The sequence below is a fragment of the Crocuta crocuta genome, unplaced genomic scaffold (assembly GCF_008692635.1).
Source record: "Crocuta crocuta isolate KB4526 unplaced genomic scaffold, BGI_CrCroc_1.0 scaffold132, whole genome shotgun sequence".
Taxonomy (NCBI): domain Eukaryota; kingdom Metazoa; phylum Chordata; class Mammalia; order Carnivora; family Hyaenidae; genus Crocuta; species Crocuta crocuta.
Genome location: NW_027528611.1, coordinates 2707221 through 2729598, shown reverse-complemented (window position 1 = coordinate 2729598; position 22378 = coordinate 2707221). Strand labels below are relative to the sequence as shown.

General features: G+C 43.8%; 1 protein-coding gene across 1 annotated transcript in view; it reads right to left on the bottom strand.

Moving 5' to 3' along the window:
* SLC26A8 (solute carrier family 26 member 8) overlaps window positions 1-22378 on the bottom strand; it is a 64757-nt gene that overhangs the window by 9401 nt on the left and 32978 nt on the right. The window contains exons 7-16 of the mRNA XM_077754906.1: window positions 19336-19418; window positions 15528-15675; window positions 13862-13975; window positions 9117-9194; window positions 6567-6662; window positions 5329-5435; window positions 5176-5245; window positions 4652-4744; window positions 4345-4537; window positions 29-363 (exon numbers count right to left, since the gene is read on the bottom strand). Coding sequence (XP_077611032.1) covers window positions 29-363; window positions 4345-4537; window positions 4652-4744; window positions 5176-5245; window positions 5329-5435; window positions 6567-6662; window positions 9117-9194; window positions 13862-13975; window positions 15528-15675; window positions 19336-19418 — 1317 coding nt within the window. The remainder of the gene's footprint in view (window positions 1-28; window positions 364-4344; window positions 4538-4651; window positions 4745-5175; window positions 5246-5328; window positions 5436-6566; window positions 6663-9116; window positions 9195-13861; window positions 13976-15527; window positions 15676-19335; window positions 19419-22378) is intronic.

Sequence of the window (22378 nt, the reverse complement as noted above, 5' to 3'; positions counted from 1 at the left end):
CTCTTGTGAAAGCCTCCTCGGTCCTTACTTGTCTTAAGGACACTGAAGCCCGTGAATCCACGAAATGGACCATGGAGAAGTCCAGGATAATGGTGTGGATGCTGACTAGAAGAGAGGTATCCAAGATGGGGAGGAGTGACCTGTTCCTCTCCTGGGTTTCAACAGCGTCAGGCGGGGGCATCGAGCTGTTTCTAGAGGGGTCCTTAGGAAGCCAAACTTTGTCCACATCTTCGTAGTTTTGCCCTTGATTTCTGTGCGACGTGGACGATATGGTGTACGGGACTTGCTCGTCGGATGTGNTGAGGAGGCCGGAGCAGGGGCTGCAAGTAGTGGCAATGATGCCATTTCTGTCTCCTGACTCTCCTCCCTCTCTCCCAGGAAACCTCCCCGCAGACCAGATGCTTGGATTTCGCTTGGACACCTCACTGTCGCTTCAGGCTCATGACCAGACAAAGCCGTGTTCATCTTGCCTTATCCTTGATGCTCACAACACCACCCTCCCAGTACTCGTGATGTTTTCATTGCCCTGTGGGCCAGGCTTAAAATAATCTTTGACTTATCCCTTCCCACTATCCCTGGGTGCCTACTAACGCTTCGTTTCAAGGGTTTCTTCCATCAGTCCCTTTTCTCAACACCTCCATCTTTCTCAGTCTTCGTAAGAAGACAGACATTACTCGTGCTGGCCTGTCTTTCCCTTTCATTCCTTTCGTCCTGCTACGCCTGGAGTGCCCGGTTAAGGACAGCGCCAAGCACTGGGAATACAATGGCAGGCGAGAGGTGAATGCCCACTTTGCAGTCACAGGTGGTGACTACAGGTCCCACGTTCTACCCAGGGAGAGGGCACGTGTCCATTCAAAGGATAAATAACAACACAGATGGACAGGAACTATAAGGCACAAGGGGAAGAAAAAAAAAGAGTGCTTGCTAGAGTGGTATGTTCTTGGTGATATTTCTTCTTTGTTTTTAATATGTTGTGCTTATAATATTGCTTATAAAATAATTTTTAAAAATTTTTAATGTTTTATTTATTTCTGAGAGAATGAGAGAGCATGAGCAGGGGAGGGTCAGAGAGAAAGGGAGACACAGAATCTGAAGCAGGCTCCAGGCTCTGAGCTGTCAGCATAGAACCTGACGCGGCGTTCGAACTCTTGAACTGTGAGATCATGACCTGAGCTGAAGTCGGACACTTAACTGACTAAGCCACCCGTGCGCCCCTAAAATAAATTTTAAAAATACAAAAATGTGGAGGGGGGCTGCTGGGTGGCTCAGTTGGTTAAACATTTGACTCTTGCTTTTAAACAAAAAAATTTTTAAGTTTATTTAAGAGAGAGAGAGCAAGTGGGGTAGCGGCAGAGAGAGAGGGGAGAGAGCGAATCCCAGGCAGGCTCTGCACTGTCCATGCAGAGCATGAAGCGGGGCTTGAACTCAGGAACCGTGAGATCACGACCTGAGCCAAAATCATGAATTGGGTGCTCAACTGACTGAGCCACCCAGGTGCCCCTATCTAACTCTTGCTTTCAGCTCAGGTCACGATCTCATGGCTCATGGGTTCAAACCCTGCCTTGGGCTCTGTGCCGACAGCATGGAGCCTGTCTGGGATTCTCTTCCTCTGTCCCTACCTTCCCCCACTCAAAATAAATATATAAACATTTAAACAAATACAAAAATGTAAAGGTAAAAACTGTACAAGTTATTATATATCATATGGCAGAAAAAAAGTGGTATGGACGGATAATAAATTATGGCTCAAAAGACAGGGGTGTCCCTTAAGGCTTGAGAGTCACCGCAGCCAGGCCTTTGGAGGACAGGCGCAGTGATGGGGAGACGCAAGTTCCTCCAGGCAGGAGGAGATCGCTGCGAGCCTCCCTTTTCTCTCCCTCATCCCCTCTACACTCTTGCCCTTCAAAGACTTTCATGAAAGTCCACTTGTGGTGTGTCTGCCTGAACTTACTTCCCAGGTCAAGCCTTTTGCTCTTGAGGACCCCATACTTATTTCTATCTCAGCGTCTTTGTCCAAGTCCATCCACAGACAGGGAGTCCTCTTTTCTCCTATCAGACCTAAATCCAAATCCTCTCTCTTGCCTAGGTCAAGTCCATTGCTGCCAAGAAGCTTCCTGACTTTTCGAACTCACTCCGATCTCTCTTTACCTGAAAGCTGTTAAAATCTTTACTTAGAGTTGTTAAAACCTAAAGACACAGTTTTGAACATGATAATATACTGTATGAAATGGTTTACAATCCTACCTCATCAATTTTAAGATGGACCACTACTTTTTATATTATCTAGAAAGAAAAAAAATCACTGCAAATTAAAGTGTGGTATGCCATCAACTATGCAATGAATCCAAATTTCAGAGATGTGAAAAAACATAGAGCACAGGATTGATAAAAGACAATAATAGCTTTGTAGCTCACATTAATACAGCACCGTCTCCCTCATTTGATTTACAATTCCATGAATTGGGGTGCCTGGCTGGCTCAGTCAGTGGAGTTCAAGCCCCATGTTGGGTGTAAAGATTACTCAAAAGTAAAATCTTAAAACAAATTCATGAATTGCTACAAAATAACTCTGTGATTTTGAGGGTCTATAGTGGGTACAGAGGTGAAACAAAATTGTCCATGAGTCGATCATTCTTATAGTGGATGGGGAGTACACAGAGGCTCATTATACTTGTGTCTACTTTTATAGATGTGTTTTAAAGGACAAATGTCCTTTAAAAAAAAAAAAGGACAATCTGGGGGTGCCTGACTGGCTCTGTCGGTTGAGCATCCGACTCTTGATTTCAGCTCAGTTCATGATCGCACAGTTTGTGAGTTCAAGCCCTGCATCAGGCTCTGCACCGACAGTGTGGAACCTGTTTTGAATTCTCTGTCTCCCTTTCTCTCTGTCCCTTCCCCGCTCACACCCCCATGTTCTCTTTCTCAAAATAAATAAACAATAAAAAAATTAAAAATAAATAAAATTTAAAAGGACGACCTGGATGTACCTTGAGGACATTATACTAAGTGAAATAAACCAGTCACAAAAAGATAAATACTGTATGATTCCACTTAATGAGGTACCTGGTGTAGTCAAATTCATAGAGACCAAAGGTATAATAGTGGTGGCCAGGGGCTGTGAGGAAAAGGAAATGGAGAGCTCTTGTTTAATGGGTACAGACCTCCAGTTTTGCAAGATGGAAAAATTCTGGAGATAGGTAGTAGTGATGCTTGCACAACGATGCAAACATATTTAACACTACTGACTGTACACTTAAAAATAGTTACCATGGTAAACTTTATGTTATACATTTTTTTGCCACAAGAAAAAAGAAAAAGCAAAAAGCTATTTGCAGGCAGAGACCCTTAAAATTCATTTTCCTTTTTCATCAGGTCACAGTTCTCGGTGTAGACTAGAAACTCAGTAAATACTATGAGATCCCGTTTCTATTCCGAAGCATATTTACTGAGTATTTCCTGATGCCCGGTAAACATCCTTACTATGCTCAGTGCAGCTTGGATATGAAAGAAAAATTTGATACAGTGTTAATTCCATCCTCTTGGCAGGGAAGTTGGTGTTTTCAGGGAGTTCGGTAGAACTTACGCTCCACTAGGGTGTATGATGGGAAGGAGAGCGTGTGCTTGGCATTGTCAGGGACCTACATGAGGAGGGGGACAGGAGATGTTTGTGGTGGGGGAGCAAATGTGCGTGTGTGTGTGTGTGTGTGTGTGTGTGTGTGTGTGTAGGTATAGACTGGGTGAAAGGCTTGCAAAGCTAGAAATGAGCAGCCCTGCTGAGGGGAAAGGGAATAAATATTAGATGAAGGGAATTCATGTAGATCAAGTCTGAATGGGAAATAATGAGCACTTTGTAATTCATCAGCCAAAATAATCTCGAGATGGTGTAGCATTTCCATCTTCGCTTATCCGCCCTCCATCCCCCACCATCATTTCTTTGGTTGCAGGCAGACGTCAGGAGACCCTGGCACGTCCTTGAGAAGAGTAGCCACCTTGACTCTGCTGCCCTGGTTGGGACTCGAAAATAAGTCCCTTATTTTCAGAAATCGAAAGCCAGGCAGGTGAAAGTCAGGGAAATAGGTATAACTAGGGTATTACTGTCATTCTCAATAGGCAAACTGTACTCTCTGGGTTCAGGTCAGTTACTAGCCATTGAGGAGGGACCCAAACATCTCCACCTACCTACGAAGGTCAAGATCTAAATCTCAAAGGGGGACCTGTGCCTTAATTTCTGGGTAGAAATCTCTGATTTCCAATTACCCGAGGTCCAGCTAAGAGTCAAACTCCCTGAAGGGGTTTTGATTTTCTTTCTTTCCTTACTTCTTCTTCTTCATCTTCTTTTTAAACTACCAGTGCACCTCTTTATAAAATGTGCAGAAACATGCAGAAAAGAAAAGGGGTTTCTAACCCTGGGTGGTGGCTCCAGTTCGTCACAGTTGCAGAAGCACTGACAAATCTTTTCGTCCTGTGAGCTGTCTTCGCTTCGTTTAAACAGGCGGAACACTTCTTCTTCTTTAAGAGGCACCCTTACCATCTCAACCTGAGAGATGTAAGAGAGGTCTCAGCCACATGGGGAGTGGGGCAAGGAAGAGGGGCGTGTGCCTGGGGAGGGGGAGGAGGGCAGGTGGAGAAAGGCAGGGGAGGAAGCCATCACCTCTTTTAATAGCTTGCTCTTTAGGTGATTAACATTGACAAACGTAATGGAGTTGCAGCACTGGAAGATTTTCACCCCAGGAATGTTTGTAACCTGCAAGACAAATGTGAAGGGGAGGGACATTTATCAGCTCTTTTATGGAATAAGAAAGAACGTCTACAACCCCCTGGAGGATCTGGATTCTTCTTCCTAAGAAGCCAGAAATGAGCGAATTCTTCCCTGTCATTTTCACCCAGTGCGTTTCCTGCTTTCTTCTCCGTCTTCCATTTGCTCTTTTCTTTTTCTTGGCCTTCCCCACTGCCCTTCCCCCCAAAGGACGCGATCCTTAACTGGCTGCAGCACTCTATGGATTTACCTACTTAAGTTCCCCACCTCCACTGGCCTGCATCACTTTCCGGGCCTTAGCAAATGTGTGTCTGTAGTACAGCAAAAAACAGCCAAGGGATTGTTGTAGAAAAACCAAGCAGCGGGCCTGATCCAGACCACCCTTCGGGTGGAGGAGCGGGACTGATCTGGAGTCTTACCTCCCGATAGTCATTGAGGCTTCTATAAATGTTGGTGTTAGGGATCTGACCCAGGAGGAGAATCTTGGTTCTGAAAGGAAACGTTATGTGCTTTCAGGTCATAAGTTGCCTCACCTCGCCACGGCCAGCCTCCTGTCACCTGAGACAAAGTACCTGTGTGACCGAACAGTGATGACGAAGAAGGCGAAGGCTATTGAAACAAGTAGCCCCACATCCAGTCCCAGGAAAATTGCAGATACGAACGTCACCATCCAGATAATCTTATGGAGAAGGGGGAAGACAGGGAAGGGAAGACCACAACAAGCACAATTGGGAAAATCACCAGTTGTGTCTCTCAACCCACCATCTCCCTCCCGCTCCCTCCCAATGCCTGAGATGTAGAGAACAAACTCCACAGCCCTCTGGACCACCACCTTCACAAATGACTGGGTCCCAAGGCTGCCTAGCTGCTCTTGTCGGCGTCCTTGATCACTTTTCTCTTTAATTCTCTCTTGAAACCTCATGTGCAAAATAGGGACAACAAAATCTCCTTTATAGGCTTTTTTGAGAATAAAAATACCATTCCCAAAGCAATGCAGAGCACTCACCAAATGGTAGCTGCTATTTTAAGACTGTATCATGGCTGTTGGGAATCTTTAACATCATTTTGAGCTCTTACCTCACCACCTTCTCCATTGCTCTCAGCAAGCAACTTGACTTTCGTCTTCACAGAGCAGAGAGGCTGAAACTCCCTTAAATATTTGCTTCCTCCTCCACCAGTTACTGTCCCCACGTCATTCTCCCTCCTGGGCTCCAATCCTGCTGGAAAGGCTATTCCTCTTCCTAGGACTAGAAGGGGCACCCCCACACTGGACCACATACCCGCTTAGCTCCTTGGGGACCCAGATCCGAAAACTACCCCCGTTCATTTCTCTGCCCCTCCGGGGTTCTTCTCCTTTCATCGTATTATATCCCCCGTGGTTTATTTTTTGCTGTTTCCCCTGTGTGTCCCCAGTTTTGCGCTCTAGATGGAAGGAGGGTGCTCCAACAGTTTCCTGCCTGACAAGACCCGCCTTCTCTCAGCAGGATTTGTGTCCTATCTTGGCACGTAGTCACACTAACTGGATTAAAAGTCATTCGACTATGTAATGTGTGACAAACCCTTTTAACTAGCTATATCTAACTGTGGCCACTTCTTTTTATTTAATTTTGCATAGTTGGAATGACATCTCAGTATTCCATGCACCCATAACCTTGACACCTCTTTTTTTTTTTTTTTTTTTTAAGCTTGAGTATCAGTTATCAAAGACTCGCTAGGGTCCTTCACCCTGATCTCTTCTGTTTGTTCTCGTTCCCTCTTTCCAGCCTTCCCCGCTGTCCTTCCCTACCTCAGCCAGTGCATCCGTACTCACAGAGTCAAACTGGTGCTGCCTCCACAGACTGGGTAGGTTGTAAATGGTTTCAAGGTAGGGGAGGATGTTGCTCAGAATAATACCAGCCAGCACAGCCTACAAGGGGGGAAAAAGTAAGCCCAGCTTCATTTTTCCTTCTGGGAATCTTCACAAAGGAACCACAGAAAGTCATCCTTGCCACTCAGAAATGTAAAAAAATCACCAGGACCTCAAAGCAGAATATGGGGGTGCCTGGGAGGCTCAGTCGGTTAATCATCCGACTTCAGCTCCATGTTCACAGGTTCGAGCCCCGCGTCGGGCTCTGGGCTGACAGCTCAGAGCCTGTAGCCCTCTTCAGATTCTGTGTCTCCCTCTCTCTCCCTGCCCTTCCCTTGCTTGTGCTTTCTCTCTCTCTCTCAAAAAGAAATAAACATTAAGAAATGATAAATAAAAATAAAAAATAAAGTACATTCTAACCTACTCTAAGAAACATTTCCTTGTTTTCATGAAGTCCCTGCATGAGGTTCACGTTTCTCAGTCTTTTTCTAGCCGTCTTTTCTGTGTATGCTCTGCCTGGGCATTAGAACTGATCCTGCCACCAGGAATGGCAGGGTCTAAGCTTACTCTGGTTTTCTGGTTTTCTGGTGACTCAGTGACCAGTGGGCTCAGTAGGTCAGCAGAGGAGGGACGGGCAAGGATGAAGTCAGCAGGCATCACTTCTCTCCTACCTTCATCTTCAATCAAGAATCACTACATGCTCTGTGCTTTGCAGGAAGATGCGGTGGGAAGGAAAAGAAACTCAACCTCCCAGGTTCTTGCAAGATTTTTGGCTTGAGCAGGGAGTATGAAGATGAAACAAATCTTTTCACAGTCATATGCAATAAAAAGTGTACCTTTCTGAATGTGAACCGTTACATTGTGGTGGTCCCCTTGCTGACCAGTTGAGATCCTGGCCAGGATACCCTGCCAATTACTCCAATAAGGATTTTGTAACAAGGTGTCCATAATCTCTCAAGGATGAAGGCCTCATTCATAGTTTAATACTCACAGAGCCCCATTATTAAAACAATTCAGATATTCCACTGATCAGATGGTGTTCACATGTTCCCACCCAGAAAATGTTATAAAAATAATGTGACATAACGTGGTTAGCCAAAAGCAAGGGCCGTCCTGTCTCTAACATATTGATAATAAAGGAATGCCCTTAGTAGATTCTGCCAGATTTTTAATCTTCCTCTTAAATGTTTATTTATTTTTGAGAGAGAGAGAGAGAGGCAGAGAGGGGAACAGACGATCCAAAGCAGGCACTTCGCTGATAGCACAGAGCCCAATGCGGGGCTCGAACTCATAAACCGTGAGATCATGACCTGAGCTGGAGTTGGACACTTAACCGACTGAGCCACCTGGGGGTCCCCCTGAGAAATTTTTGTGTGTTTGCAATTTTTAAAAATTCTGATTCTTTTAGCTGTAAAGAAAAAAAATATATCACCGTTCAGAGTAAATTAGTGAGGGGCCCTCCTGAGACTTTCCGAGTGATAGCGCCAAAGGTGCTATATAAACTAAATTCTGGAGATGACTTCTGCTGGGCATCAGAAGACAGCTTGTGTGATAAATCCAGGCTTAATCCCACCGTCCGGGCATAGATTCCGGGGCTGGGCTCCAAGATCCCTGAATCACAAGAGCAGAATGCAGCAACAGCCTTGAGGTAGTTCTGCTCTTCTGAAACCTGATTATTCACCGGATGGGATGGAGGTGTTCAAAAGGATAAGGCTAACATGACTGCTCTGGCTTCAGGGACGGCTGTCTCAGCGTGTCACCAAGCTGCTGCCCCAATAATGAAACCTCTTCCCACCTCCCTCAGCACTATCTAAAAATGGCTAAAGGGAACAGCAAGGAAATTTAAAAGGAAATCATGGTCACTGAGCATTGGTCTAGATGGTGACAGAGAACAAATGGATGATAGTCAATAATGAATGCACCTGGCATCTCTAAACGCAAGATGATCAGGCTCTCACAAAGGGGAGAAATGGCGCAGAAGTATACAGAGGCAGCCTTGCTGAATACCTCAACTCAACTTTCGGACCCCTACTTTCCAGTGTTGTGAACCAGCCACAAGGCAGACAGGCTGTCACCGGGCGGCTGAGTTCACATGAATGCAGAACAAGGCCTTCTGGAAACGGCTTGGGAAACAGATGGCACGCATACACAATGAGTTTCCAAGCCTGAGTCGGTGAGGGGCGTTCTGGCTTCTGAAGTCTATTTTTGGTCATCTTTAACTGAATCTTTACTTATACAGCTTACTTTCTAGTGTAGGCCATAAAAAGAAGATCAATGAAAATGAGAAGAATGACAATAATATCTAACGTTTCTTGAGCACATATGATTAGCTCAACACCATTCTGTTTCTATTACAAATTTTATCTATCTATCCCCACTCCAGTGAGGTGGTTCCTATTATCTTAAAGGAAGAAGGATGAGAGATTGTGCTGGGTGGCCAAGAATGCCTCACGAAGATCCAATGGGGAGATCTTGTCTTTTCCCTACTCCGCATTCTTTCTCAGTTTTACTTACATTTGGCAGTTGGTAGAAAAAGCGTTCCACTTTGACCATCAGGAGTAGCATCACACCTGCGCCTACCAGAGATGCAAACTGAGGAGACAGAGCCAGTTGGAGAGAGACCATCAGGAACGAATTGGTCCCTGTCTGCAACTGATGCCGTCTGCAGGGTGAGAAGTGTGTCATTTTTGCTTCAAAGGAGTTGAATGTCACCATCCAGCACAAGCGCATTTTCATTGAACCGGTGTTTTCAGGTCTTGGCAAAGTGCTAAACACACAACTAGGTACTCAGTCAGTATTCATCAAATGGAGGTGTGAATGCTTTCTGCAAAGTGCCAGACTGTCTCAGGTATTTGGATCTTTACTGCCATAGCATTGCCCTGTGAAGCTGGAGTCTCCTCAAGTCCGGCTCACCTTCCTTCCCAACTTTAACTCCTCCTGGAACCGTCTAGAAAATCCCTAGTGGACTCATCACTGTCAACCCTAAAATCCCCAACCACTCCACTTTCCATATCAGTAAATAGCTCACCCCTCGCCGTCCTGGTTGGAGCTTGGATAGCTTCCCATTCAGCAGCTTCAGTAGGGCTTCATCTTTCTTTCCTTTTAATGTTTATTTATTTATATTGAGATGGGGAGAGGGGCAGATAGAGAGGGAGGGAGAAAGAGAATCCCAAGCAGGCTCCATGCTGTCAGTGTAGGGCCCAATGTAGGGCCTGATCCCATGAACCATGAGATCATGTCCTGAGCTGAAATCAAGAGTCCAGCACTTAACCCATTGAGCCACCCAGGCACCCCTCGGTAGCGCTTCCTCTTAAAAATGCAGTGATAATCATTTCTGATTTCCCTACTTCAGCTTTTCCTCTGCTTCATTGACATAAAAAAAGAGGTACAAATGTGAGCCAGGGCTGCAGATAACAGCTCAGGGTTCTAGGTTGGCTGGGTTGACCACTCTGGACTCAGCATTGCTTGCTGAGCAGTGGTTATGATTGGCAGATAGAGCAAATTAAGCTACATAGATAGTTCCCTTTACAGTCTCAAGGCTCTCTGGACATAGTCTTTAAAAAATTTTTTTAAAATGTTTATTCTTGAGAGAGAGAGAGAGAGAGCACACTCACAAGTTGGGAGAGGGGGAGAGAGAGAGAGAGAGACAAGAATCTGAAGCAGACTCCAGGCTCCAAGTTGTCAGCACAGAGCCCGAGGTGGGGCTTGAACTCACAAACCATGAGATCATGACCTGAGTTGAAGTCGGATGCTTAACCAACTGAGCCAGCCAGGCACCCCTCTGGACATAGTCTTGAACTCAATACATCCTCTATGGATATATTTCCATTGTTTAAGCCCCTAATAATAAAAACTGATGGGGCACCTGCGTGGCTCAGTCAGTTAAGCGTCCGACTTCAGCTCAGGTCATGATCTCATGGTTCGTGGATTTGAGCCCCGCTTCAGGGTCTGTGCTGACAGCTAGCTCAGAGCCTGGAGCCTGTTTCAGATTCTGTGTCTCCCTCTCTCTCTGACCCTTCCCTGCTCGCGCTACCTCTCTCTCTCTCAGAAATAAAACATTAAAAAATAATAAAAACTGATAGAAAGCAGTGTAATTTCCCATGGTGTTGGGGGATGTGTGTGAGAGAAAAAAAGTAACCACAAACGAGAACAATGGCATATACAAGCAAGAGCCGGGGGAGTCCCTCAAAGCTAAACCATTAAGCAACTGCTTAGCAATGATTCTCTCATTTTTCTCTTTATTTCTTAGGTATGAAAAAAAGGAGGCGAAAAAAAACCTTCCTACTGGATTCCCTCTCACTGCTCACTGCTATTTGAATATAAATGCATCACTGAAAGTAATAGTGATGAAATCAATTTCCTACTTCTTTCCCCATCCCATCTGCTTCATAGTTGATAGCAGGTGATGGTGGTATAGAAAGGGGGGATTTAGGAAAACGGACCCCTACAACAGAAAGTCAGGAAGTTCTAAGGGCAAGCATTTTATACCCTGTAGAACTGAAACAAGCAACTGAGGCCATAAACTCCTCCAGCCAATGTACACATCAGGCTGTTGCAGGATCTAATCTAAGGGTCTTCCTTTAGGTGGTCTTTGTTGGCTCTAGAAAAACAACTTTGATCAGCACAGGAAAATACATCAGGACTCTTCCTTCCTACCACTTCTTCTTTGTTATTGTTTTGTTTTGTGTTTTGCATTTTGATTTAAGAAAACACAGATATGCGGATGCTAAAATAAGCTGCATTAAACCTAGATTTAAATTAGTACAGGGGCACCTGGTTGGCTTAGAAAAGCATGGGACCCTTGATCTCGGGGTTGTGAGTTCAGCCTCACGTGAGGTGAAGAGATGACTTAACTAAATAAAACTTAAAGAAATAATAAAATAAACAAGTACAAACTGGACACTGAATCCCATAAAATTTGCCACCGAGAGAGGGCTGGGAGGCCTGCCAATGACTGTGTATACAAAGGAGTGGGCTTTGGGGCCACAGGGCCATCCTCGGTGGCATTGTGCCTTAGGAGGATGCTCAATGGCTCTCCGAATCTCAGACTCCATGTCTGAACAGGGTCTAGAGACAACAAGCATGTAGAACTTTGCGTCTCATGCATATTTGCCTATTCTATTCTCATTTCCATCACTTTTCCAGGCTTGCTTGAACAAAAACGGACTCTACCTTCTCTTTGGGAATTCAAGGCAATGTGAGTTCCCACAAGCCACAGCCACTGTGTGGGACATGGAGACCCTCAGACACCCGTTACTCCATACATAGTGGGTTCCATGAAGTAGAAGGGCAGATTGCCAAGCACTGGCCAGGACCCTAGGGAGCTGGGATAGAAGCTGTGAGTTTTGAACCTCTTAAGTGACAGGCACTAAGATAGGCACTAGGATCACTTAATTTAATTCTCATCACCGAAAAGTTCTCTTTATCCCCATTTTACAGATGAGGACTAGAACCTCAAAAATCAAAAGTCCAAGGTCACACATCTAGGAACCACTGAATCAGGATTCAGTCTACCTGGCTGGATGACTCCAAAATCTAGGCTCTCTCCACTGTCCCGTTTGATCCCTCTAAAAAGAATACAACACAGACCTTTTATACTCTCTTTCTTTTCTTTCTTTCTTTTTTTAATTTTTAAAAATGTTTTATTTCTTTTGGGGGCAGAGGGGGAGGGAGGGCAGAGGGAGGGGGAAACACAGAATCTGAAGCAGGCTCCAGGCTCTGAGCTGTCAGCACAGAGCCCGATGCGGGTCTTGGACCTACGAACCATGAGATCATGACCTGAACCCAAGTCAGATGCTTAACTGACTGAGCCACCCAGGTGCCCCTGGCACTTTTTGTTTATGAAGCTTATACTGCACTTAATATTACTTGCCCTGTGATTTAATTTTTTCCAACTGTGTGCCTCTTTTCTCCTCAAATTTATGTCCTGCTTATATACCAAATGAATGAAGAGGGTTGTCAAAAGTTAGTAGGGACTAATGTCTGGGATTGCCATTTCTGCTTCTTATCATGAAGTCCTCTTGTATGGACGTCAATATTTTTGCACACTTGCACAGAACATTCTTCTTTTCACCATAGCCCAAGTTCCTTCTTTCCATCAAATAGTAGTGGAAAAGAGGTCCCCCTTCAAGGCCACATATCTGGCAGAAGCTTTATGACAAAACTCAGTCCACATGAAGTGATAGGACACGATCTTACTCTAGACCCAAGTTCCCTTCCCTTCTGACTTTTATTGGCTTTCACCTTATATTTCACCCCTATTTACCCATGGACTGGGACACTTTGTCTCCCACTCCACCCCCCCAGTGAAAAGTTAGTACCCGTTCACCTGACACTTCAGTTTCTGACCATCACTGTACCTTTTTACCATACGTCTGCGGCCTAAGTTTCTTGTTGACCTCTGTCATTGTTTCTCTGCCTTCTGAGCCCTAACCCATTCCCCAGGCTTATGCCAGTTTTGATTCTGATAGTTCTTTGACATTTCATCATGCTACATAGCAGATCTGGGACACATCCCACATTGTAGAGCTGGAACTATAATCTAGTTAGTTCAGAACCCGTGAACATTGGATTTATAAAATCTCATGCCTGCAATTAGATAAAGAGTTTGCTTTTAGAGCCTTCTCTGCCATCATTCTCTCTCTCCCTCTCTCCCCTCTGACCTACACATTTAGTTTACTAATTCAGAACACCTGAAGAAAGTGACCTGGATAATTTTCTCATATTCAAAGGCAGAATGGTCATAAATTCTCTAGGCTCATCTAGACAAAGGCCTTATTCTCTATCCTGAAAGGCTCTTGCCATGCCCCTTGAGGAAGCTAGGAAAGTTTCTAGTTCTGCAGCTAGGATGGGGAGAGTTGTATTTATTACTACTTCCCCAGACTAGGACCAGGAATATATCCTTCCAGGGAAAGCAATGTTAATAAGTGATGGTTAGTTTACTGAAATATTATTCTTCAGGGTTGTATTACATGGAAAATAGATTTGAATGGACTAATCCATAGAAACCATCATATAGAATAATATTTCTATAGAAAATGACTTTCAAGTTCTACATTGACAAATAGCTTTTAGGACAAAAAAATCTAACCAAAAATTTAGGCAGGTGTGAAATCCAGGTTTCTCCAAGAGATCTTCCCTAACAAACATAACATTAAAGCAGCAACATGGTTAAACTAAGAAAATACCCTTCTGGAAATATACACAGAATAGATATAAATATGTTTTTATATTAGGAATAAAATTCTATTTCAACATACCTGTTGTCTTCCTCCAGACTTATCTTGGATAATAGTCCTGATAATCGCACTAGTAAACACACAAGATCTGAAAAACGAGCTGACGACATTGCAAAGGCCAATGGCTATTAAATCCTGGAAAGAAATGGCAAATGTGTTAGGCCTGCTGTTTGTTGAAGAATGCGGACTTGGGTTTGAGATAAAGATATACTGTCTATTTCTTATGTATGAAGATGGGTTTGTTTACATCACTTCAAACAACACAGAAATAGTCCTTTTTTTAAAAATGTTTATTTATTTTTGAGAGAGAGAGAGGCAGAGAGAGAGGAAGATACAGAATGGGAAGCAGGCTCCAGGCTCTGAGCTGTCAGCGTGGACCCCAACATGGGGCTCGAACTTGCCAACTGTGAGATCACGACCTGAGCCAAAGTCAGACACTTAACCAACGGAGACACCCAGGCACACCAGAAATACTCTTATAAAGAACAAAAGGATGGCAAAACTGATTTCTGGATAAACTTGAATCTTCATTTTAGCTAGCAATCCTAAGAAAAGCACTTTTTCAGAGTGAGAAATGAAATTTTTGTCTTATTATCCCCTTTCACTGGGACTTAGGATGACATAATACTATTTTTTCTCCCTTCCATACTGCTTTAAAATCAAAGTGGGACAACTCTTTCTTCCACATTTCTCTTTTGAGTCCTAGGAAAAGGGTCAAACTCAGAATAGTTGGGAGATTGGGGCGCCTGGGTGGCTCAGTCGGTTAAGTGTCTGACTTCAGGCTCAGGTCATGATCTCACGGTTCGTGGGTTCGAGCCCCACATCGGGCTCTGTGCTGACAGTCAGCTCAGACCCTGGAGACTATTTCAGATTCTGTGTCTCCCTCTCTCTCTGCCCCTCCTCCACTCACGCTCTGTCTGTCTCTCTCAAACATAAACGTTAAAAGTCTGTCTCCCCTGCTCACACTCACTCTCTCTCTCTCTCTCAGAAATAAATAAAAAAACATTAAAAAATTAAAAAAAAAAAGAATAGTTGGAAGATTAAAAAACAAGAAAACTAGGACTGTTTCCAGGAGACCAATTTAATTATGCTAGTAGCCTGGTTTTGATATTCCCTAGCATTTCTTATTGCACCTCAGTATGTAGTTGACTCCTAAGAACTTGGAAAGGAAGATGAAATCAAGAGGAGAGGAATTCTGCTAGCTAAACAGCATGATGCCATATGTTATCTTCTTGCCTCCCCACACCACAGCCGTTCTGGGCGAATAACACTCATGTTAATTTAAGTGGCTTCCAAGTTAAATATGCCACACTTCTCAAAAATCCTTTGGTAATTATGATTAAAATGTTGGTCTCACTGACTCTCTAGTTACAAAAGAATGCAGTCTTGGGGCACCTGGGTGGCTCAGTCCGTGAAGCATCAGACTTTGGCTCAGGTCATGATCCTGCGGTTCGTGGACTCGAGCCCCACATAGGACTCTGTGGTGACAGCTGTGAGCCTGAAGCCTGCTTCGGATTCTGTGTCTCCCTCTCTCTCTGCCCCTCCTCCACTCACATTCTGTCTGTCTCTCTCAAACATAAACGTTAAAAAAAAAAAAAGAAAGCAATTTTCATGTTGACAGGAGGCTCAGATTGGAGAACAAAGACTTAAGGGTCAGAGGAAATAACAGAAAAATCTGTCATCTCACCTGGTTGGAATTAACATGGTAGTTATGGTGACTGGCAATCTTCTTGCCCACAAATATCAGCAGAGAGGAGCTCACTAAAGCTAAGGAGAAGGCTTCCAAGATTAGTTCAGGAAGAATGTTCAGATCTGGAGTCACAGGAAACAGGAAGCTGGAATAAAATGGGGGAATTATTCTTAGAGAGCAGGAACCGTTTATTGGCTCCTTCCCTACTGCAGCCTTATCATGCAGGGCAGGCAGGCCTGACCCTTTTTTAAAAATAACAATAAGAGGGGCGCCTGGCTGGCTTAGTCGGGTGAGCATCTTCAGCCTCTTAGTTTTGGCTCAGATCGTGACCTCGGGATTGTGAGATAGAGCCCCACGTTGGGCTCCGTGCTGAGCATGGAACCTGCTTAAGATTCTCTCTCTCTTTCTCTGCCCCTCCCCTGCTGGCAGGCACGCACTCTCTCTCAATCTTCCTCAAAAAAAAAAAAAAAAAAAGTAATAACAATACCAGATAGAAGAGCACTGAGGCAGCAGTGTCTCCTTCTCTCTCTGTCCCTTCCCCATCTCAAAAATGAATAAACATTAAAAAAAAATTATAAAGTGTTTGGAAGCACAAATATGTTTTGATTGCTGTATCTCTAGGTTTATTTTCTAAGTAAAAAAAATCTTCTAAATGTTTTAGATGAGATTTGCTATTTGAAATGTTTATTCTGATTATTTTTTTATCATTTCATTAAGACAGAGATCTATGACTCAAAACTGACTTCTAAAATTTTGTGTAAAATCTAAATCCAGTATAATAAACAATGCATTATATATCGCTTTGGAAAATTATTTTAAAATAAATTATGTGGCATGGAGGAGGGCACTTGTGGGGATGAGCACTGGGTGTTATGTGGAAACTAATTTGACGATAAACTATTTGTAAAAAAAATAAAATAAATAAAATAAAATAAATTATGTGATGTATTTTTAAATCTTCATCTAATTAAAATTTATTAGTTATATATTTTCCATTTCATTTTCCTTAAAGTAGGAAGCATCACTTTTAGCACCTCAAAGCACTATCTCTTCCCATCTTCTTATTTCATACCATTATAATATACAGAAATCTAATTCCTTTTTTTAAGTTTTTAAATGTTTATTTATTTTTAGACAGAGACAGTGAGAGCCAAAGAGGGGCAGAGAGAGAGGGACACACAGAATCTGAAACAGGCTCCAGGCTCTGAGCCATCAGCACACAGCCTGATGCGGGGCTCGAACTCACAAACCGGGAGGTCATGACCTGAGCCAAAGTCAGATACTTAACCAACTGAGCCACCCAGGCCCCCCTCTAATTTCTATTTTTGAATATCTTTTCCTTCATCATTTAACTGTGTCTATGCTAGTTCCCTATTAACTTACAAACACCTGGTTGTCTTCCAGATTAATGAGCTAGATAGAAATATAACTGAATACTCAAAGGCAGATAGCTATTAAACCTTTTGTTAAATTTCCCCTTTTCGTATTTTTAAGAAGTTAGATAAGAATGCGGCTGTCCCAGGAGCACCTGGGTGGCTCAGTTAAGCATCTGACTCGTGATTTCAGCTCAGGTCATGATTTCATGATTTATGAGTTCTAGCCCCTCTGCACTGACAGTGCGGAGCCTGCTTGGGAATCTCTCTCTCCCTCTCTCCCTGCCCCTCTCCCATCAAAATAAATAAATAAACTTAAAAAAAGTATTTTGTGGCTGTCCCAAAGAAGTATACAGTAAATGAAATGAATTGCCCAAAACTATGTTAGTAAACCTTAGCACGATGATACAAACTACAGTTTTTTCTTTCTGCTATTCTCTCACATTTAATTCTTTCTTAGTAGTTTAGGTTATTTAAAAAAAAACCCTAGGTTAACCTAGGGGACACGGACACAGAAAGAACTAATTTAAATTGTTCAATTTTCTAATCTTTAGTAACCAGGGATACATACATAATAAAAACGGAAGTTCAAACCAATACCTAAATTTAGATTTTTTTAAAAATATTTTTTATTTATTTCTAGGAGAGAGAGAGAGACAGCGTGAGCAGGGGAGGGTCAGAGAGAGAGGGAGATACAGACTCTGAAACAGGCTCCAGGCTCTGAGCTGGCAGTCAGCACAGAGCCTGACGCGGGGCTCGAACCCACGAACCGTGAGATCATGACCTAAGCAAAAGTTGTACGCTTAACCAACTAAGCCACCCAGGCGCCCCTAAATTTAGATTTTGAAATGTTCATTTGTCTACCTATACTCCGAATCTAAGGATAAAACATAAGCAAAAGTTGACTGTGTGGTTTTTAAGTCATCAATAACAGAAGCATACTGATGTGTATGATGGAATGATTATAATCATAGCTTTTGGAAATAAATAGAAATGGCTTCAAAAGTAGCTCTGCCCTTGACCAACTGTGTGATCGTGGACAAGTAATTTAAATTTGGTAAGCCTTAGTTTCCTCAGCCATAAAAAGGAGTGCTACTGTGAGGTGCAAATGAAATAAAATAATTCTGTAAAGCATCGGTCTTATTGTTGTTATCGGTATTTTGTTCTGAGAGCAGAGAGTCAGTCTGGTTCCTGATTGCATTCCCTGGTACCTAGGTGGTCTGCTCATGTATTTTTTTTAATTGACCAGAATTTCAAATGACTTAGTCATCATCAGAGTTCACGAAGAAGTGGTAGGACATGAGACTAATCCAATCTGCTTTTCATCCAGGTAGCCTGTGTTGTGTTACCGTGGAGTCTGCCAGTATCACGGGTGCTGCAGTATTCCTCACTGAGCAGCCTTCCTTAGGAAATGAACAGTGCTCTTCAAAAGCCTGCCTGTGTGAGTCAAGAAACTGCAGTGTATTGGCTTCTTTAGCCAAAGTGATTCATCTGATCAAGGTTACTAGGTGCTCCCTGGTGGTCTAGTGGTTAGGATTCAACACTTCCATCTGATCAAGGTTACAGAAATTAGACTTCCCTAACAGAAGCAAGAGTGACCCATAGTCACTGGTAAGAATTATAATGTAAATTAATTGCAAGTCCTTAAGAACTGCATATGCCAGACTCCTGGAAGCTAGCTTCCTACTCAGCATAAGAAAATAATGTTTCTTAAGGACACCGATTCAGTGCAAGTGGGTGAAGACAGAAGGAACAGTCATCTCCTGAGCACTGAACTCCAGGAGAGGGGCTGGGAAAAGATGCATCTTTCATTCCATCCTTGACAGTTAGTTAGACAGGTACGGAAGCTGAGAATGCCTGTGATGTACTGCGGAAAAAACTGTGTGAATCCCTCTGGTTATCAGCGCCTCCAACACTTTCCTCGCGTAAGGGGACTGACTGGCTCAACTATGGGAAGAGAGTTAAGAGGCTGACCAGAGAAGAAACACAGGGTTGTCCTAGCCCATCCTCCTTCATGAACCTCTGTATTCTAGTATATGTGCTGCCGAAGCGAGCACGAACCTCTGTATTCTAAAATGAATTTTAGGGGCATCTGGGTGGCTCAGTTGGTTGAGCGTCCGACTTCGACTCATGTCATGATCTCACAGTTTGGGAGTTCGAGCCCTGCATTGGACTCTGTGCTGATAGCTCAGAGCCTGGAGCCTGCTTTGGATTCTGTGTCCCTCTCTCACTCTGCCCCTCCTTTGCTCATGCTCTCTCTCTCAAGAATAAATAAAAAGACATTAAAATAGTTTTAAATGACTTTGAGCCCATTACCAAAATTTGTCTGTGTCCAGACTGCTAGTGGGGAACATCAATCAGGCTGCAAGGGCAGAGGCTAAGCGAAAGTTAACAGAGAGGGTAAAGTAAACCTGAAAAGCGGAGTTACTGACCTATAAGGAATCATTTCAGTGAGCTTCCCGCTGGTTTCTGTGGCCATGCTTATCTTGTTTGCAAATGCAGTGAAGCCAAGAATCTGTAGGGGTTAAAGAAATGCATATGATCATCTAAATATTATGCTCTGCTTCTAGGAGCCGAGCTTAGGGAATGAGACATGTGGCCCTCCCTATGCATGAAGGTTGGAGAGAGAGATCGGGCCAGGTCCATGGAGCAGGCATGGCAGAAATCATGTCTGGCTCTTGGTTCCCTAACCTCTCATTAGCATTGTAGCCAGAATGAAAAACAACTTCGGCCTTGGTCTCTGATATAACAATGGGAACAAATGGATGTCTTCACTAGCTTTAAATATCTAGACCCAATAGAAACATGTTTTCAGGTAGTAGCTATATAAAGGCTTCAGGTGCAAAAGTTTTTAGATCTAGGTACTCTAGATCTAGGTACCAATATCAATAAGCCTTTGGGGGACTGAGAATCATTACCGACTGACACTTAATAAATACGGAGCAGCGTTTGACAGCACAAAGAAAAAGTCTTCAGCAAAGCCATTACTTGTCTTTTTTTTTAACCTCCCTTTCATTTACTCCTAAAATGACAAGTCTCCTTTCTATTTCAACTAGCAGAAAAATAGACAGCCCAGCATGGTTACATCTTATAGAGATGAGAACTCACGCCAAAGCAAATGAAGCCAGAGACAAAAGAACTGAATGCCCAGGTCTTCGAATAATAAATGTGGAGCTGCTTTACCCCATTCTCCCTAGCAGCACACAAATCCTTCCCAGCGTCTACTATGAGAGTTCAACCAGACGCCGAGCAGGATAGTGGTCAGTTTGCCTGTGATGCTGCGATCTGGCAAAGACCCCTGGGAACCCTACAGATTGGAATGGAAAGAAGAATCTGGATCATAGCCTCAGTTGGAGGAGGGTTTTGTTCTTTACATAGTTAAGGGACAAGGAGCGTGGAAACTGGCCAAGGAACTCTTTTGTTTCCAGTGTACGGTAGTATCTGCTCATAAAGGAACAGAGAAAACATGAAAAATTAAATAGCAGAAACTAATCACCTAAAGACAACTATTTTGATGCTTTTGTTTGGTGTTTGCTGTACAACTTACATAACCACACCCACAAATAAACACACATATACACGTATATATAAATTAGGAACCTGTAATATGTATAATCTCTTTTTTAAAATTTTTAAATGCTTTTATTTGAGAGAGAAAAAGAGAGAGAGACAACGTGAGCAGGGTAGGGTCAGAGAGAGAGAGGGAGATACAGACTCTGAAATAGGCTCCAGGCTCTGAGCCGGCAGTCAGCACAGAGCCCGACGTGGGGCTCGAACCCACGAACCGCGAGATCATGACCTAAGCGAAAGTCAGACGCTTAACGACTAAGCCACCCAGGCGCCCCTCTTTTTTAAAATTTTTAAATGCTTTTATTTGAGAGAGAAAAAGAGAGAGAGACAACGTGAGCAGGGTAGGGTCAGAGAGAGAGAGGGAGACACAGAATCCGAAGCAGGCTCCAGGCTCTGAGCTAGCTGTCAGGACAGAGCCTGACGCGGGGCTCTAACCTATGAGCCGTGAGATCATGACCTGAGCCGAAGTCGGACGCTTAACTGACTGAGCCACCCAGACACCCTTGTATAATCTCTTATAGCTATAGGATGCTTGAATTATTTGTCAGTGTATTGTACCTGGATCCCAGATATTGCCTTGAAACTTTCCCTTACTATTTGACACTACTGTGTTAAGGACAGACTGGTGGGTGGTTCTCCTGCAGCACATCTAGACAGTTGTGTCTTGGTGGGTGCTGTATGAAGCTTTTTATACCCTCAGGCAGAACTGCTCTCACCCTCCCTCTCCCATTTTCTTCACTGCCAGGGGAAATATGGAGGTCTTTTCCCAGTTCTATACATCTCTAATCCTTGCTCCTTGGCAGAAAGTGTTCCCAATCACTTGACTTGACATATGTCTGTGTAATGCATTGCAGGCTTTGATAACCTTTGAGTGTAAAGTAGATCCTCCCAAAAGTTTAATGTTTAAACTGCAACAATTCTGTCTCCACTGACTTTTACTTCTGAGCCTCAGTTTCCTCCCCCACTGGACTCCACGGTGCATCCTAATTATAGCATCTCCCAAAGGAATGTCCAACTGTGGCTCACAAACTAATCTGTCAGCCATAGACAACCACAGCACCCTCTATACGCCTTACCTTTCGTTATAACCCTGGGTAACATTCGTTGCCTATGAGGTTGCTTGAAGGAACATCACTATGATCCCTGTTGCTGCTGTCTCTCAGAAGAGGGTTGATTTGAGGGAATGGGGGCGGCTCAGTCAGTTGAGCATCTGATTCTTGATTAAAAAAATTTTTTTTAATGTTTTATTTATTTCTGAGAGAGAGAGGCAGCGTGAGCAGGGGAGGGTCAGAGAGAGAGGGAGACACAGAATCTGAAGCAGGCTCCAGGCTCTGAGCTAGCTGTCAGCAGAGTCCGACACGGAGATGGAACCCATGAACTATGAGATCATGACCTGAGCCGAAGTCGAACACTTAACCGACTGAGCCACCCAGGTGCCCCTGATTCTTGATTTTTAGCTCAGGTCACGATCCCAGGGTCATGGGATCGAGCCCTGCATCGGGCTCCACATTGAGTGTGGAGCCTGCTTCAAATTCTCAGGCTCGATCTCCCTCCCTCTGATCCCCTCTCCCACTTGCACTCTTTCTCTCTAAGATAAAAAACAAGAGAGAGAGGTTTGATGTGTGACAACATAGGTGAACGTAGAGGGCATTATGTTAAGTGAAATAACCCAGACTAAGAAAGACAGATACTGTATTAGATCCCTTATATGTGGGATCTAAAAACAAAAACAGGGCTGCTTGGGTGGCTCAGTCGGTTAAGCATCCAACTTTGGCTCAGGTCACGATCTCACAGTTTGTGAGTTCAAGCCCCTTACTGGGCTTGCTGCTGTCAGTGCAGAGCCAACTTCAGATCCTCAGTCCCCTCCCCCCTCTGGCCCTCCCCCACTTGCACTTTCTCAAGAAA